At 42.0% G+C, this 16,666-nt stretch overlaps 1 protein-coding gene across 1 annotated transcript; it reads right to left on the reverse strand.

The window, feature by feature from the left end:
* Positions 1-1,898: 1,898 nt before the first annotated feature.
* On the reverse strand, positions 1,899-15,134 carry LOC146634236 (uncharacterized). Its single transcript, XM_085375522.1, has 11 exons — positions 15,098-15,134; positions 14,446-14,793; positions 13,326-13,658; positions 13,141-13,248; positions 12,684-13,004; positions 11,936-12,262; positions 11,285-11,608; positions 9,732-10,058; positions 9,165-9,485; positions 4,978-5,304; positions 1,899-2,292 (listed from the first exon to the last, which is right to left on the reverse strand). Exons 1-11 carry the CDS (start codon positions 15,132-15,134, stop codon positions 2,201-2,203), a joined length of 2,865 nt encoding a protein of 954 aa, XP_085231648.1. The 3' UTR covers positions 1,899-2,200.
* Between the last annotated feature and the right edge of the window lie 1,532 nt (positions 15,135-16,666).

Genomic DNA, 16,666 nt, shown 5'->3' on the forward strand with positions numbered 1-16,666 from the left:
CACGTTGTAGGGCTGCTGCTACCTTACACAGATTACATATCGCAGACATCTCTGCTGTAATTACACGGCAGCACAGCTGGAATCAAAGACGAGCTTTATACTTCTGTTTCCGGCACAGCTCACTGTTACACATCTGTTACATTGTTACCCTTTACAGGTGTGAATGCAGCGCTGTGAGATGTAAAAATATAAACTGAATGCAACATTGAAAAAGACCAAATTTACAGCTGAGTGTTGAATGAAATAAGCTCTATACAAAGAATCTTTGAATGGCAGAGGTGTGTGCATGTACCACAGAGCCATGGCTCCGAGTCTGACAGCGTCTGAATGTGAGCACCGCCCTACAAACATGCTTTGAGTAAATGGTAACCCTAAGTCCTGAAAATAAAGTGACCATTCATTGGACTGATAGGGATCAGCCTCTGCTGTTACCATTCTTTTCTTCTAATAATGTCATGGAGGTTGTGAGTTAGGACCCAAGATGCAGGCACGGCTGAGATACAAGTGAGTTTTATTCATAAGGTGGTGACAGACGAACCAGCAACAAGCACGAGATGACACACACTATAAAAACACAGACAGGAACATGAGGAAATGTGCAACAGGTGCCAACACAGCTGGAACTGATTGGGCACAACGAGACAAGGAAGCAAAGCAGAATACACTGAGGTAAGACACAGACCTTCAAAGTAAAACAGGAAATACACAGAGACGCAGACTGTAGGGGGAGAGAGAACACTGAGGAGCATCAGGGAGAGCACAGACATGATGGGCTGGGGAAACATGGAATAAAGCACAAGGAGTGTAAACAGGAACCAGAACTCTACACACAGGGAGACACAGGGCGTAAAGACACGAGGGGAAAGCCAATAAACTAAACTGAACAACTTATGAACCATAGAATAACTCCTAGAATAACAAATGAACTCAACATGATAAAGAAACACGAGAAATCAGGGAACACTGGGTCTAAATGACCCAGGACCATGACAAATAATTCTCCTTTGCCTTGTTGTTTCATATCATCCTGTTGATCTTCTCATGGCTAGTTTTGAACTGCTCCGTAACAGAAATGGAAAAAGCACCTGTGAACAAGCAGTTAGAGCTTATAGAAGTCCAGTCTAATGGCACACTAAAGGTAAAGTACCACTCTGTGGGGCCTACACAGTTCCCCCACTCCATCCCTACAAATGCTTAGGGATGGGAATCGAGAGTCCCAGTAATCCAATTGGACCTTATCAGTTATTGATTTATTATATTTTATTCCTTCCTAGTTAAATTTACCCTTTTTAATTTTTCATATTTATTTCCTATCTTATTCATAGCCTTTTCCTTTTTTGTTTTCTTTAGGTCACGAGCAGTTGTCCAAGCATTTCACTACATATCGTACTGTGTATGACTGTGTACGTGACAAATAAAAAAAAAACATTTGAATTTGAATTTGAATTTTGATTTCAGTTTTAGTTTCTGTGTCAAAGGAGGAAAACCCAAACTGTTGCTGTTTTACCTTAGAGTAATTAAGTAACGTACTGTGTTACTTTCAAGAAAAGTCTTCTGTGTATTAGGTGTAATAATGTTTTTAACTTACTTTTTTTGAGTAAACACTCATCACAACAAAGATGGGAAACACCTCCCACATGCACAAACATTTGGCCCACAGCATGTATTTAATATGCATGAATGTAATGTCTTTGATAAGCTGCTTTGACATGGTGGTGACTCTCAAAGTGGAGCCAATGAGAATCGATAAGGAATTTGAATCACTAAATTCTCATCAGTTCCCGTCCTTACAAACAATCCAAACAATCCATCATCCTGAGTCAAAGTGATCGCAGGTCAGCTTTGTTGGAGATGAGCCTTCAAAGTGGAACATGTGCACTGTTCCTTTATTAGTACCACTGAAGGCCACGCCCCTCTGGTCATGTGATCGTGTGGTTTGTAGGACGCTCCTCTTCCTCAGAGGATCCACCTGTGCTTCCTCTCCTCTCTCCTCCACCTGTTACAGTGAGGGAACGTCCTCCATGATGGAGGAGCTGCTGGAAAGTGCTGAGAGTTTCCTCCAGAGTGAGACCTCTGTCACAGTTCAGAGGATCTACGGCAGCAGAGACCTTCATGGACACTAAAAGTCTCAAACACACAACAACAACATCACACTGACTCCACTCTGACATCACTGATCAATAATCAAAGAACACACAGATCAAACTGATTGATCAGCCATCAGAGGAGTCGGATCAATGGAGCTGCTTCTGTTCCTGATGTCCCCTGTTTGATCCTGGACCTGAACTCTCCCTGCAGAGGAGACACAACACAGTCAGACACACAAAACTCGCTTCCTTCCTCAGACATAATCAGTGAAAACTGGTCCAGTGAGGTCCTGCAGAGAGTTTTCAATAACACAGGAGATGTGCTAACTCCAGAGTTCGGGGAAGCCCAGATGACAGTGAGCTGGGTTGAGCCACAGTCTGAGGAGCAGAGCACAGAAGCACTATTGACCATCATCCTGCTGGTCTATGCACACTTAATCTACTTCATCACTGTGTCATTCTCCTTATTCAACAGTCTTTGTTTGGTTATAGTTCATAGTTTTGATGCATGATTCATAGAGTTATGATGTCTTTGTGTTTCCCTGGTGAGTATTAATAACAGGTAGAACCTTAGATTTCTGAAACAATTAAAATATTCAGTAGGCGTTAAAGTAAAATCCTAAAACAGGACACCTACACTGCATTACTGTTTGTACACAGACTGAGCGGATGTTTGAATTCAGGTTTTATATTTCCTCTTTACTCTCAAACCTTCTTTTTTTTTTTTTTTTTTGTCATTTTGCCATAAAAAAAGGCAGGTAATGTTTTTATTTTTTTAAATACTCAATGTTTGGGTTTTAATTTTAAAAGCCTACAAATATTGTACTTGATAATAAAATCATGACTTACATCGATAACAAATTAAAGCTGAGTTACATTTTACACACATTAAAAGCAAATAAAATATATAAGTAATATATATTTGTTTTGAAATTCAGTTTCACATATTTATAGACATAGAACAGCTTGGAGAATAAGTGCTGCACTGAAAATTACTATGTTGTTATATTAATTATGTTTTAACAAAGCAAGCAGAACTAAAACACACACACACACAAACAACCTCTGAATAACTGAAAGACAGTAAAATGATTTTCTTTTGGTCATTTCTCTAAGTCTAAATGAGCTTCAGTCTGGAGAAAATAAAAGACTGCATTCAAAATGCAATGACTGTTGCAGACTGTTTAACAGGATGGCAGGGGTCCTATAATAGTATAGACATCCAGCTCATGAGACAATAGGTCCCATGATTGCAGTGCATTATGAGTAGCTACCAAAGAATATGAGACCATTTTATAGGACCAGATGTATCCTATGGTCCAAACAGTATTCCCTCATTATGGCCCAATATTGTTTGATGCTAATATGTCCCTTCACACCGCTAGACAAATTCTAAAGTGGTTTAATAAACACTGGGATGCAGTCAAATCGCTTTTAAAGCCCCATTAATATAAGCATCATTACAATTTTATGTGAATGCTAGTGGGAAGCAGATTAATGCCATCTTTGTTGTTGAAAAACATAACAAACAAGCAGGAAAATAACAAGCTAAAATGATATTTTCAGTTTAATAATTTGTTTAATATTCCAGCTTGCGAGTACTCTTCTTCTTCTTCTTCTTCTTCTTCTTTTGCAAACAAACCGATAGGGAATGGACTGTGACAGTCTACATGAGACGTTTAAAATGTATGGACTTAAAGGAACTTCAGTTTTTAACTAATAGTATAAGGGAACTTTGCATGCTACCCTGTGATAATGGCTTGCAACAGGCAAAGAAAATATTATGGGGGAAAAAAGATTCTATCAAAACCACAGTACAGCTCAATGAAGCCGAATGATCTCTCTCAAGCTCGACTGGATAAAGTCAAACGCCTTGGTTGTGGACATCAATCCTGTTTATGACTGTTAGGCTGGAGGATGTTTTCCAGCTCTGCTGTTCAACACAGACCCTTACAGCAAAATCTCTCAAACCTTCGAACAGCAGCGAGTCTGCAGCTGAGACAACAACAACTCAAACTGCTGGTTATTTTCAGAGTTTTGTTTTAAAATCACTTGGAACCGTCATGTTTTCAGTGATTCTTTTATTTCCAGCATGTTTTAAAAGCATCACAGATCCTGTGCTGGCGGAATATGTTCTATATGTGCAGGTTCAGCCATACTTTACTGAAACCACTGAGCGAAGCACCAACTGTGCATCGCCTTGTCACAACTATGTGTTTATTAATTTAAGGTTTTTGAAACTGTACACAGGCTTTTATTTCTTTTAGCTGTTGCTAAATCTCTATTACACTGATGGAACTGGATGCTGACCTTGCTTTGTAGTACAGGACCCAGGAAGATATAATATCAGCAAAGTTCATCACAGTCAGGATTTATTGACCTTAGTGAAATGTAAAATCCCATACTGAGTATGTTTACTGTGGTTATCTGTGGTTTAACTTTCTCTGTTGGGCTTCTGCCTAAACTGAGTACACTTAAACTCTAATGTTTAGCACCCATAGCCTAAAAAACGAGCAGCACCAGCTGAGGCTTGTCAGCTCAGGTGAAAGGATTACAAAACCACCCCATCTACAGGAGCTCTACACCAAATGGTGGTGAACGAGAGTCATGAGCCCTCATAGGAAGCCCAGTCACACCAAAAACAGAACATCTTCTGATGGGCAAGACAGAAAACGAGCCGGAGCTTCTAACCTCATATCATCATACTGAAAAATACCAGCACTAAAGCCCCTCCCTCACTACTCAAATACTGACTCATGAACATCTGTTGTTATTGCTCTGTTAATGCTAATTTTTCTATGGTTGCATTTCTTTCTTTAATTATTCTGAAATCGTAACAACCATTTAACGGTGCATTAACTTACATATCAGAGTAAAGACACAAACAAACCTGTGACTGTGAGCAGCACTGTTTGTTTCCTCCAGATGTCCCCACTGATGACCACACAGCTGTATTCTCCACTGTCTCTCTCTGTGGGCTGTTTCAGGGTCAGACTGAGGTCTCCAGTTTTCAGCAGGTCTTCATTCACTCTTGTTCGGTCTCTGTAAACCTGGTGCTGTTTGTGAGGCTGGTCAGATCCACTCTGACACATGTGCACCATCATGTATTCTGGTTTATATCGTTCCCACTTCACTGTGGCCTTTTCAGGAAGCTCAGCTGTGGTTTGGAAAGGCAGCTTTGCAAACTCCACCCCCTCCTCTACTTCTACATGACAGTCTGAGTGGACAAAAAAGACAACACACACAACATGACCTCTATAGAAGGCAACAGATGGTTTTCACAGTTTCACAGTTGTAGAGAAATCTTTAGAACAGAAGCAGATCTCAGAATAAAAAATAAAAGAGGCAGAAATCTTTTTAATTCAGTTCAAATCCAGTCTTTAAAAAAAAAACACCCTTGTGTCCTGAATGCTAACTGACAGCCGATTTAATGGGAGAGAGACTTTACAACTAATATGTTCAGATTAGTTGAACATATTAGTTGTTCTTTACGAGGCCACAAAGTGAAGCAGACAGGCAGTGGAAGTTCATATTCATTTACAACTAAACGTTGTCTTCCACTTTTAGAAACTCTGGGAATCACATGTTAGCCTGCTGTTATGGTCCCTGCACTGGGCAATGTGTTTTGTTTTGGGGGTTTTTATGTGTTGTCTCTCGCTCCTCTGCCTGGGCGGTGCTCATCAGGGGCTCGCGCCTCTGGCCCACACACCTGTTCTCAATCACTGATTTTCAGGATCCTGAGCTCTATTTAAGAGAGCGGTTCTGTGCTACTCATCGCTGGACTGTTGACTAGTCTGCATCTACCCCGGACCGGTCCCCATAAACCTGAGTGTGGTAATACGATACTGTAAGGTTTCGAAGATATAATGGAGCCTGATCATTCATGAACACACCTGCCTCCATTTCCCAACACTGACTGAAAGGTTACACGCAGAAACAGGTAATGCTATCAAAAGTAATTATTGTATCCAAAACCATGTTTCTGAGAGTGTGAGGTCCAAATGTAATAACTTCAGTTTCTCTGAATTTGTAAACAGGAAGAGGTCATCCAGGCCTTCATGACCTTTATGCAGTGTTTTATAATATTTCTTAGGGGTGGGATGCGTGACATAAACAGTCTTGATTCCACCACACACTTTAATGTGTGAAGAAGACTGCTCACACACATGGACATATTGGAATCTGTCAGAAGTCTATAATTTAAACTATATCCTGTCATGGTCCAGGTGAGTGGCATGCTTGTTTGCTGTGCTCTAGGGCTCCTCCTCTGGGTGGAGACCTTCATTCCACCTGGGAGCTGCACCTGAGGCTGATTATGTCGGCAATATTTAAGACCAGCGCTCACAACCACTCGTCGCCTGAACGTCTGCTAATCACCATTAGTGCTAATCCGTTCATGTCTGTTGCCGATTGTTAGTATTTGTGCTAATCTTTTGCTCTGTCTTCAGCTAAATCCACAGACCACGCCTGCAAACTGTCACCGCTTACACAGTCTGGTTGCTGGTCACTTTTGCCAACCATTTTGTGTCAGTCATAGCAGTCCCAGCTCACAGTGTGTGCATCTGCCCTAACCTTTGTATATACTCCCCCAGCCCAAGTGTTTTTAATCACAGTTTTCACTCAGTCACTATTTCACTCCACCTGTATATAGCCACTAAACTCCATATTAGTGTGTATTCACGTTTTTTTCACTTGTTGTAATAAATTCTTGCCACGTTCATCCGGTGTCGGTGTTTAATCTGTTTGAGTCCAATCCGCCCTGCACAGCCCGCGCCGTGACAATTTCCTTTTATACAAATGTTGCATTCTAGCATCTGTAATCTAATGCTGTGGTCGGCAGCATCAGTTGCTACGATAAGGACCAGCACAGAGATGACTCCACTTTCAGAAACCATAATAAGATCATTTTTATCTTTCACCAGTGCTGCTTTGGTGCTGTGATGAACTTTAAATACAGACTGAAACTCTTAAAACAAACCACCTTCTACAAATGATCACACGCTGATTTATAATCACTTTTTAAGGAGTTTAGGAAAAAAACTGAAAGCTCAAATTTGATCTATGATCATTCTGTCTCAGCTACACCTGTCGCTCAAACAAACACAAATCTTTACCTGAACATCAGAGGAAAAAAATCCACAGGAGAGAAACACTGCTAATAGAAATTATAGTGATGTGAAAAACTGTTTGACCCCTACTGATGTCCCACTGTCACCCTGTGTTCACACTTAAAAGTTTCACTTCATCAAACATATTTTAACCCTCTCCAGGCCGGCGTTGCAGATTTGCAACAAGTAAAGGCTCACACCCCGATTACCCACATGCATATTTTATGAGTTGTTTTACTCAGAAGTACCACTGCAGGTATTCTTTTGTGCATCAGCAACAAAAACTTAATTTGAGCCTGAGAGGGTTAATATATTTGATATACTTAATACCACTTTTAAATCGCATCTTAAAACTCATGTATTCAAAATTGCATACCCTTCATTATGATTTTCTTGTACTAATGTAAAGTGACCTTGAGGGTCTTTAATAAAATAAAATGTATTATGATATTATGTGATAGTGAAGCCCGAGATATCCAAACTTGCCTTAACTAACATGAAAATAAACATAATTAAGTGTTTTTCATAACTTTTGATGAGTCATTAAAGCACAGCGGAGGAATTTTGCTTCACTACCTGCAGAATTACTGTACGCGTACTGTAATCGGATTACAGTAACGCGCTACTCTCTGAGACTGGAGTCAACTAGGGCGCTCCAGTACCTCCATTTTGGTCTTTCTGAGTTGTTCAGAGCTGAACTTCCTGCTGTGTTCTGGATGTCTGACTGCTGCTGAGTTCTCTTAGTTAAACGCTGTTAGACTGATGCAGATGTAAGAGGACTCAAACCTTACAAAACGTCCAGCTTTGGTCTCATCAGCGTATTCCTCTACCGAGTTTGATGTTTCACAGAAAATGTGATGCAAACCTTTTTCTTTTTGCTCAGCAGTGGTTTTTATCTTGAAATGCTGCCATGCAGGCCATTTTTGCTCAATCTCTTTCTTATAGTGGGGTCATGAACTCTGACCTCACCTTTGGGAAGTGAGGCCTGCAGTTCTTTGGAGTTAATGAGCTGTTGAGCTTTTGGGGTCACTTTGGCCGGCTCATAGGAAGGTTCACCATGTTCCACAGTTTCTCCTTTTGTGGATAATATCTGTGGTTTGTGGTAAATAGTGACCTGATGTGTTGCTTTTCAGGTCTGTTTTCAGATGATTTCTATTTAGTGAATTTCTTGATTCTGGCAATAATGTGGCCACACCTGAGTGTGGATAGTGAAAGTGAACTCAGCTTTCCAAACATGTGTTTTCATACAGGTGGGTTTGGATAATCTTTTGCCCAAAATAAATGAAATCATCATTTAAAAACTGTGTTTTGTATTTAGTCAACTTATCCTTATCTAATATTATAAACTGATTATCTGAGTGGGGCGAACGTCCAATATGGAAAAATAATCAAGAAGAGGAACGAGTTTTTTCACAGCACAATAACCAAACTTTAACGTCTCTGCTTTCATGAGTTTGTCTCAACAAAAAAGTGGTAAAGATTTTTTGTAAGATATTTTTTAGCATACATTTTTGAGGTAGCATTTTAAAATGCTACCATCAGTCAGCTCCCTTTGGCCCCAAACTCAATCAGAGACATTTCAGTGGGAAACCGCTTTCACCCTCAGGCAGCTTTAAATGAATATAGTAGAAATCATTTAACAGCAGGCCTCACAGTAAGAAGGTCCTGAGTTTGATTCCACTCCCATGTCCGCGTGGGTTCTCTCCGGGTTCCTCCATGCAGTTAGTGCCGTTAGATCATTGGTAATTCTAAACTGCTCAAAGGTGTGAGTGTGAGTGCGAATGAACGTCTGTCTGTCTCTATGTGTTAGGTGACCTGTCCGCTCTGTGGTAGCTGGATGGTCTCCAACCCCCCATAACCCTGACAAGGATAAGAGAATGGATGGGTGGATACTAATACAAAATACACTACTGACTGGAAGCAGAAAATTAGATGATGCAAACCTCTGACCTGTATCTACAGCACTGACCTCTGACTTTCAGCTGCACTTCCTTCTTCATCAGGATGTTTCCCTCCCTGTAGACGGTGCAGGTGTAGACTTGTGTGTCTCCATCTGTGGGGTGTTTCAGGGTAAGACTGAGGTCTCCAGTTTTCAGCAGGTCTTCATTCATCTCCGTTCGGCCTCTGTAAGCCTGGTCCTGTTCTTCAGGCCGGTCAGAGCCGTTCTCATACACGTGGACCTTTCCGTATTTACCCTTCCACTCCACTTTAGCGTCTTCAGGCAGGTTTCCTGTGGTTTTAAAAGGCAGCTTGACAGGCTCCACCCCTGAATCCACCTCCAGTTTTTGGACTGAGAAGACAGAAAAGCACAAACTTATAACTTAAACATGACAGCAGTTTAAGCTGTTTTGGAGAGGTTTCATGTTTGGAAAATGCTATTGTCTGCTGGCGGGAATGAAGGAGACAACGAGTCTCTTGATCGCACTATTAGTTGTGTTAAATTATTGTTTCTTTCTTTAATTAATCTGCAGATGAACTCGTAACAACCATTTAACGGTGCATTAACTTACATATCAGAGTAAAGACACAAACAAACCTGTGACTGTGAGCAGCACTGTTTTCTTCCTCCAGATGTCCCCACTGATGACCACACAGCTGTATTCTCCACTGTCTCTCTCTGTGGGCTGTTTCAGGGTCAGACTGAGGTCTCCAGTTTTCAGCAGGTCTTCATTCACTCTTGTTCGGTCTCTGTAAACCTGGTGCTGTTTGTGAGGCTGGTCAGATCCACTCTGACACATGTGCACCATCATGTATTCTGGTTTATATCGTTCCCACTTCACTGTGGCCTTTTCAGGAAGCTCAGCTGTGGTTTGGAAAGGCAGCTTTGCAGACTCCACCCCCTCCTCTACATCTACATGACAGTCTGAGGGGATGAGAAATATACAGCATGACCTCTTGTGACCTTGTGCTGCTTAGTTTCGACAGTTTAACAGATGCAGAAAAAGCTAAAGAAAAATGTTGCAGTCATTGCAGGAGCTCCTATAAAACTGGCCTCATGTGGGTCTCTCCTGCCTTTGATACCACCCTGTTTTGTTCAGCTGACTTTAATCAGCAATTAGAGCTACTTAAGGCAAAAGAAAGGTGAGCTCTAGTGCCAAAGAGGATCTGAGGATTCAGGAATGACGGACGATTAACAGCCAGGAGGTGGCAGTAATGCAACAGTTTTGGATGCAAGCTGCCGTTAAACTGAAGAAGAAGAAGAAGAAGAAGAAGAAGCTCTAGTGCCAGGCATCCTTGTTGGTTTTGTAGCTGGTGTGAGTGTGCAGTGGCACTTTTAGGGAAACAAAACAAGTGTGGCCTTTCTGTGATCTCAGAAAATGGAAGCTTGGAATTGGCAATATTTCATTTTTGAATATTTCACTTGTAGGTGTCTAGAATAATGTTACCTTGGAAAATACAACTTCCCAGTTAAGTTAGATGAGTGTCTGTCTGAGTTTAAGTTCTTACTTCAAGCACTATTTGCATAGATAAGATAAGATAAACCTTTATCAGTCCCAGTATGGTCACGGCACAAAGCGGACAATACAAAGTTAAGGGCAGCAAAAATTACGAAAAACAGTAGAATAGAATAAAATAAAATAAAATGCTGTACAAAAGAGAATAAAATAGTTTAGCCTTATTTTCAGAGTAATCTGGGGTGGGGATAAGTTCTCTGTTGGGGACAGGAAATTGAGGGCTCTTGTCACTGAAGAACTTTTTGCCAAATGTGAAGGTTGGCAGGCAACTGTGAAGGGGGCTCAAGTCACTTTGCTCTTCTTTAAATAATCATTTATTTTCCTCCCACACAGCATATACAGTGCAATACAAATACACGTATTCTTCTTCTTTATTACTAAGTTATTATACTGTGTTGTGTTGCGTTGTGATGTGTCGTATCGTGTTGTGTTGTGCGACTGTGCAATGACAATAAAGAGTTATCTTCTTATCTTCATATTAATTTAGGGCCACTTTAAAATTCCATAATCAGTCAGTTCACTTTGGCTCCTTCACTGGGAACCAGTTTTGCCTTCAGTTAGCTTTTTATTTCTACTCATCACAACTACTTAGAAAGCAAAATTCAAACCTCAGACCTGTAACTACACCACTGACCTCTGACTTTCAGCTCCACTTCTTTCTTCATCAGGATGTTTCCCTCCCTGCTGTAGACGGTGCAGGTGTAGGTGGAGTTGTCTCTCTCTGTGGGGTATTTCAGGGTCAGACTGAGGTCTCCAGGTTTCAGCAGGTCTTTTTTCATCTTCGTTCGGCCTCTGTAATCCTGTTCCTGTTCTTCAGGCTGGTCAGAGCCGTTCTCATACACGTGGACCTTTCCATATTTGTCCTTCCACACCACCTTAATGTCTTTAGACACTTGAACTAAGGTTTTGCAGGGCAGCTGGACAGACTCCCTGCCTGAATCCACCTCCACCTTGTGAACTGAGAGAAACAAAGCACAACACGATGACATGAGCAGCAGCATTGAGAATGTTTTATTTGACTGGATAACTTTTCCAGTAAAATCCATTCTGACTGGACACATTTGATGACGATGAGCAGAAGCAGGCAGAGAGAAGAAAACGCTCTTATTTTTATTTGTGTGTAATTGACACCTGATGGGATGGGACTACACTGTTAAAGCTAATAATATAAAAATGACAACAGTCACCTGTTCAAACTGGTTACATCTGTTAGATTCTTTGACATTTAACTAATCAGATCATTTTAAATAAACACTGACCTTTGACCTATATCTACAGAACTGACCTCTGACAGTGAGCAGCACTTCCTTCTTCATCAGGATGTTTCCCTGCTGATTGTAGAGGGTACAAGTGTAGGTGTTTGTGTCTCCATCTGTGGGCTGTTTCAGGGTCAGACTGAGGTCTCCAGTTTTCAGCAGGTCTTCATTCATCTTCGTTCGGTCTCTGTAATCCTGGTGCTGTTCTTCAGGCTGGTCAGAGCCGTTCTCATACACGTGGACCTTCCTGTTTTTCATGTCCTTCCACTCCACTTTAGCGTCTTTAGGCAGGAAAACTGTGGTTTTGCAGATCAGCTGGACAGACTCCACCCCTGAATCCACCTCCACCTTATCACCTGAGATGACAACAAAGTATCTTTTACTAGAGCAATGTTATTCTCTTTATTATGTATTTTGTATTCCTTTTCTTTGTACAGTTGTACAAAAAGAGAGAGCGAATTTATTTCCATCGTTGAATCACAACAAGCAGCCCGTTTCTTTGACGATAAGGTGCTGGGAACAATAGCTAAAATTATGTTGTCTCTAAACAAACTTTAGTGAGGACAGCATGAGCACTAAAATGATTTTTGTTGACTGGATAAGTTAAAATATTTCCAGTAAAATCTGTTCTGACTGGTTCCAGTCTCAGAAATGACCGACTATAGATGGGACATGAAAAAGTCTGTGTATTGAAGGAACGGAGGAGCTTTGAGCCAACTGATACTTGGCACACTATTACAATGAATCTGACCTTTGACCTGTATCTACAGAACTGACCTCTGACAGTGAGCAGCACTTCCTTCTTCATCAGAATCTTTTGCCTCCGGCTGTAGACGGTGCAGGTGTAGGTGTCACTGTCTTTGGGGGTTTTCAGGGTCAGACTGAGGTCTCTAGCTTTCAGCCATTTCCTCTTCATCTCCGTTCGGCCTCTGTAAACCTGGTGCTGTTCTCCAGGCTGGTCAGAGCCGTTCTTATACACGTGGACCTTCCTGTCTTTCATGTCCTTCCACTCCACTTTAGCGTCTTTAGACAGGCAAACTGTGGTTTTGCAGGGCAGCTGGACAGACTCCACCTCTGAATCCACCTCCACCTTGTAACCTTTGAGGACAACAAAGGACAACATGATGACGTCAGCAGCAGCTGTGAACAAGTTTGTGTGAGCCACAGTCAAGGAGCCACCAGAGGACACCTGCTAACCATCGGCATTATGGGTAGTGTAGTAGGAGACACTCACCTGACATGAAATACTGTCGGAAATAATATATGAGACCTCCAGAAACCACAAGAAGAACCAGGAGAAACAGGAGCACAAGAACAGCTTTCGCCCAGGATGGAAATGGTTCTGTACAGAAACATAAAAATATGACCTCTGACCTGTATCTACATCTCTGACCTTTGACCTGTGGCATCATCACTGACCTTTGACCTTCAGCACTACTTTCTGTCTCAGGATGTCTTTGTCCCTGTAGATGGTGCAGATGTATCCTCCACTGTCTCTCTCTGTGGGGTATTCCAGGGTCAGGCTGAGGTCTCCAGTTCTCAGCAGGTCTTTGTTCATCTTTGTGCGACCACAGTAAAGGTCGTCCTGGTTCTTAAGGTGGTCACTTCTGTTTGGATACACATGGATCATCATGAGTTCTCGGTCAGAGCGAGTCCACTCCACTGTGGTGTCCTCAGGCAGGTCAGGTGTTGTTTTGCAGGGCAGGATGACGGAGTCTGAGCCTTCCTCCACTTTAACCACCACTTGCTGGTCTGTGAGGACAATAAACCACAACATCAGCTGCAGAAGCAGACAATAGGAGTCGTAGCACTGATCTAATCTGGGTATGTTTTGCCAATTGTGATTGTATACAAGAACCATACTTTTCAACAATAAAAGTTAAATAATAACTGCTTCCTGTTTCAAAGCTACATTTACTTTATTGCTCTTTTTCAGTGAACGTAAAGATTTGAAGCACTGATGTCAAAGAGCCTGAAATTACAACAACCTTGACCTGAGGTCACTCTGCAACAATGCTATCTAAGCAAGCACTTGGTGACAGTGAGAAGGAAAAGTTCCTTTTAACAGGAAAAAAGCTTAAATATTTATATTTTATGTGACCACCCATAAAACTTCAATTCTGTTCCTTTGCTTTACTTTTTCCTACTGAAAACGTCATCAGTGCAGGCTCTGCACACGAACAAACAAATACAAATCATCTTTTTATGGGAATTTGAATCCAATATTCCTGAGAGTTTCCTTCTCTTTTTGGTGAACAGGGCCTCAGATGAAAACCACATTTTCTGAACTCAATGATCCGAACTCAAAATGGACCAATCTTTAGAACTAACGTTTGTCCAGAAAAGGTAAAAAATTATAATTCACAACAGTAAAGAGATATCATTAATGTGTCAAGCCCCAGCATGTTACAGTGCTTTAACTCGACATGACCGTGACTGTTAGACTGTTACGACTATCAGGACACTTTGGATGAACATTGATTTGTTTGATTTCTGCTGTTTCAGCTTCTTACAGGCAGAGTTTCACTGTACTGCTGACCTTTGACCTGCAGCTGTACATCTCCCACTCTAACTTTATTTCTTTCATTGCTGAGTGTGCAGGTGTATTTTCCGCTGTCAGTCAGCTGGAGGTTTTTCAGAGTGAGGCTGAAGTCTCCAGAGTCCAGAGCATCAGGCCTCATCGATGTGCGCGCGCTGTAACGCTGGTTTTGTCCTCTGAGATCATCGGTTTCTTCTTGTCTCACGTGGACAGATTGGGGATTGAGATCGTTGCGAGTCCATGTTACTGTGGGGTCCACAGGTGGTAAACCTGAGTACTGACAGGGCAGCAGGACAGATCTTTCCCCCTCATTCACCTCCACCAACACAGCCAGGGCATGCTGGGAAACTGAGGACATATAAACAGACAAACAAATTATCTGTGACCTGTGGATTACAGCAAGAAATCACAGCTTAATCTGAACATGTTTAATGTTGATGTATTCTGCTGTTAGTGTAGTTGCACATGCTCATAGTTATAATGGAAATCTTAATGAATGTTGTGATGCATTCATGGGAACTTGTCTGCTCAGTTCAAAGAGGACGGGAAGCACAAACCTGCACGATCTCCTCCTGCTGCACTTCAACACATTAAAGAGAGAGAGATGAAAGAAAAGCTGATGATGAGAGCAGAGAGAGGAAGGTGTACTTACCGTGCAGGAGCATCACAAACACCACAAACATCTTCATGTTCCTGTCAAACTCAGAGACTCTTTAAAAGCCCTTCAGGACATCAGCTCACAGCAGCTTCACTTTCCTCTGCTGATCATCTACTGACACTCTCACACTGCTTCACTGTCACAGCTCAGAGTTCAGCTTCATACTTTGTTAAAGCACATCTGTGGAATGAAGTCCGGCCGGCCACAGATCACTTCTGAGGAAAGAGGAGGACGTCGGCTTTCCTCCTAGTTTCACGCCCGAGCGCTCCGGTTGGAGGCGGCTGCTGCGGCCTCACCCTGACACGCACAAAGCTCCGCCTCCAGTCCTGACCATGAAACATCCACTGTAGCTACAACGATGCAGATGTGACCCTCAGCAGCTGGATTTCCTCTCCATAGATGTGTTTCCATGCAGATCATGGACATAAAGCAGCTCCAGGATGAAGAGTGTGAAAGAACTTCTTCCACTACAGTATTCATTACAGCACTGTGGCACTCCACAAACCCTCACACTGTCTCAATCCCTGTTTCCAGTTTGACTGAGAGAAGGCCTGAAGCTCAGCCAATCACAGGACAGGAAGTGATCAGCTGACACAGTGATTTGAAGCTGTCAGGGTGAGGCTGCTTCATGCAGGTGTGAAACTATGAGGAAGCTGAACGCCTCCTCTTTCCTCAGCAGTGATCTGTGGCAGTCTGCCATCATGTTTGGCTGCTCACACTGAATGTGACTCACTGTTGGGGTGTAGCTCAGGTGGTGGAGCAGGTCCTCTGCTATTCGGAAGGCTGGTGGTTCACTCCCTGCAGTGTGCATGGCAAATATCTTTCAGCAAGACACTAACTCCAAGTTGCTCCGTGATGCATCACAGTGTGGATGTTAGAGGGTGAGGAAAACGTGCTTGGATTAATGAGTGAAGTTGTTTAAAGTGCTTTGGGTATAATCACTGATTAGAACACGAACATGAACACAGAGCTGCAGAGAGACAGGAAGAGGTGAAAGCTGCGACCCTGGTGTGGTCAGAGGGGTCACGGGTGTTTAGATGTCATCTAAGGAAAGATTTAATATTTCAATAATATAAATTACACAAGTTTGCAAAATCCACACAGACAAAAGAGACGGTTTCAATAATATAAATACTTTATCTAAAAGATATGCAGTGCAATAAAACAAACACAACACACAAAAAGACTGCAGCACCATGTTGGCCACAAATCAGCATTAAATCAGAGAAAGTAAAGAGGCTGGATGGAGCAGTAACTCAGCAGGAACACAAAACACTTCAGCTTCACACTCGGAGCTGCACAGTAAAGGAAACCTTTCAGAGTGATGTGGAGTAAAGGAAACATGGAGGGAGGAAACCACCAGCAGGGAGGCCACACCGCTGCTGGCTCGTCCTTCAGTAACCAAACACAGAAACGAAAAAGTGACACATCACATAAAAACATGTAGTCCAAAGCTAAAAGGACAAACATGTTCACCACAAATACTAAACACAGTGTTAAACAGTCACAGTGAGGCTGAGCTGTGTCAGTTTCACCTCTGACACAACAATCACTCATTAAAGG

Source organism: Diplotaxodon limnothrissa, linkage group LG3, assembly GCF_057381915.1.
Source record: "Diplotaxodon limnothrissa isolate DT_005_m linkage group LG3, D_limnothrissa_male_GT1.1, whole genome shotgun sequence".
NCBI classification, from domain to species: Eukaryota; Metazoa; Chordata; class Actinopteri; order Cichliformes; family Cichlidae; genus Diplotaxodon; species Diplotaxodon limnothrissa.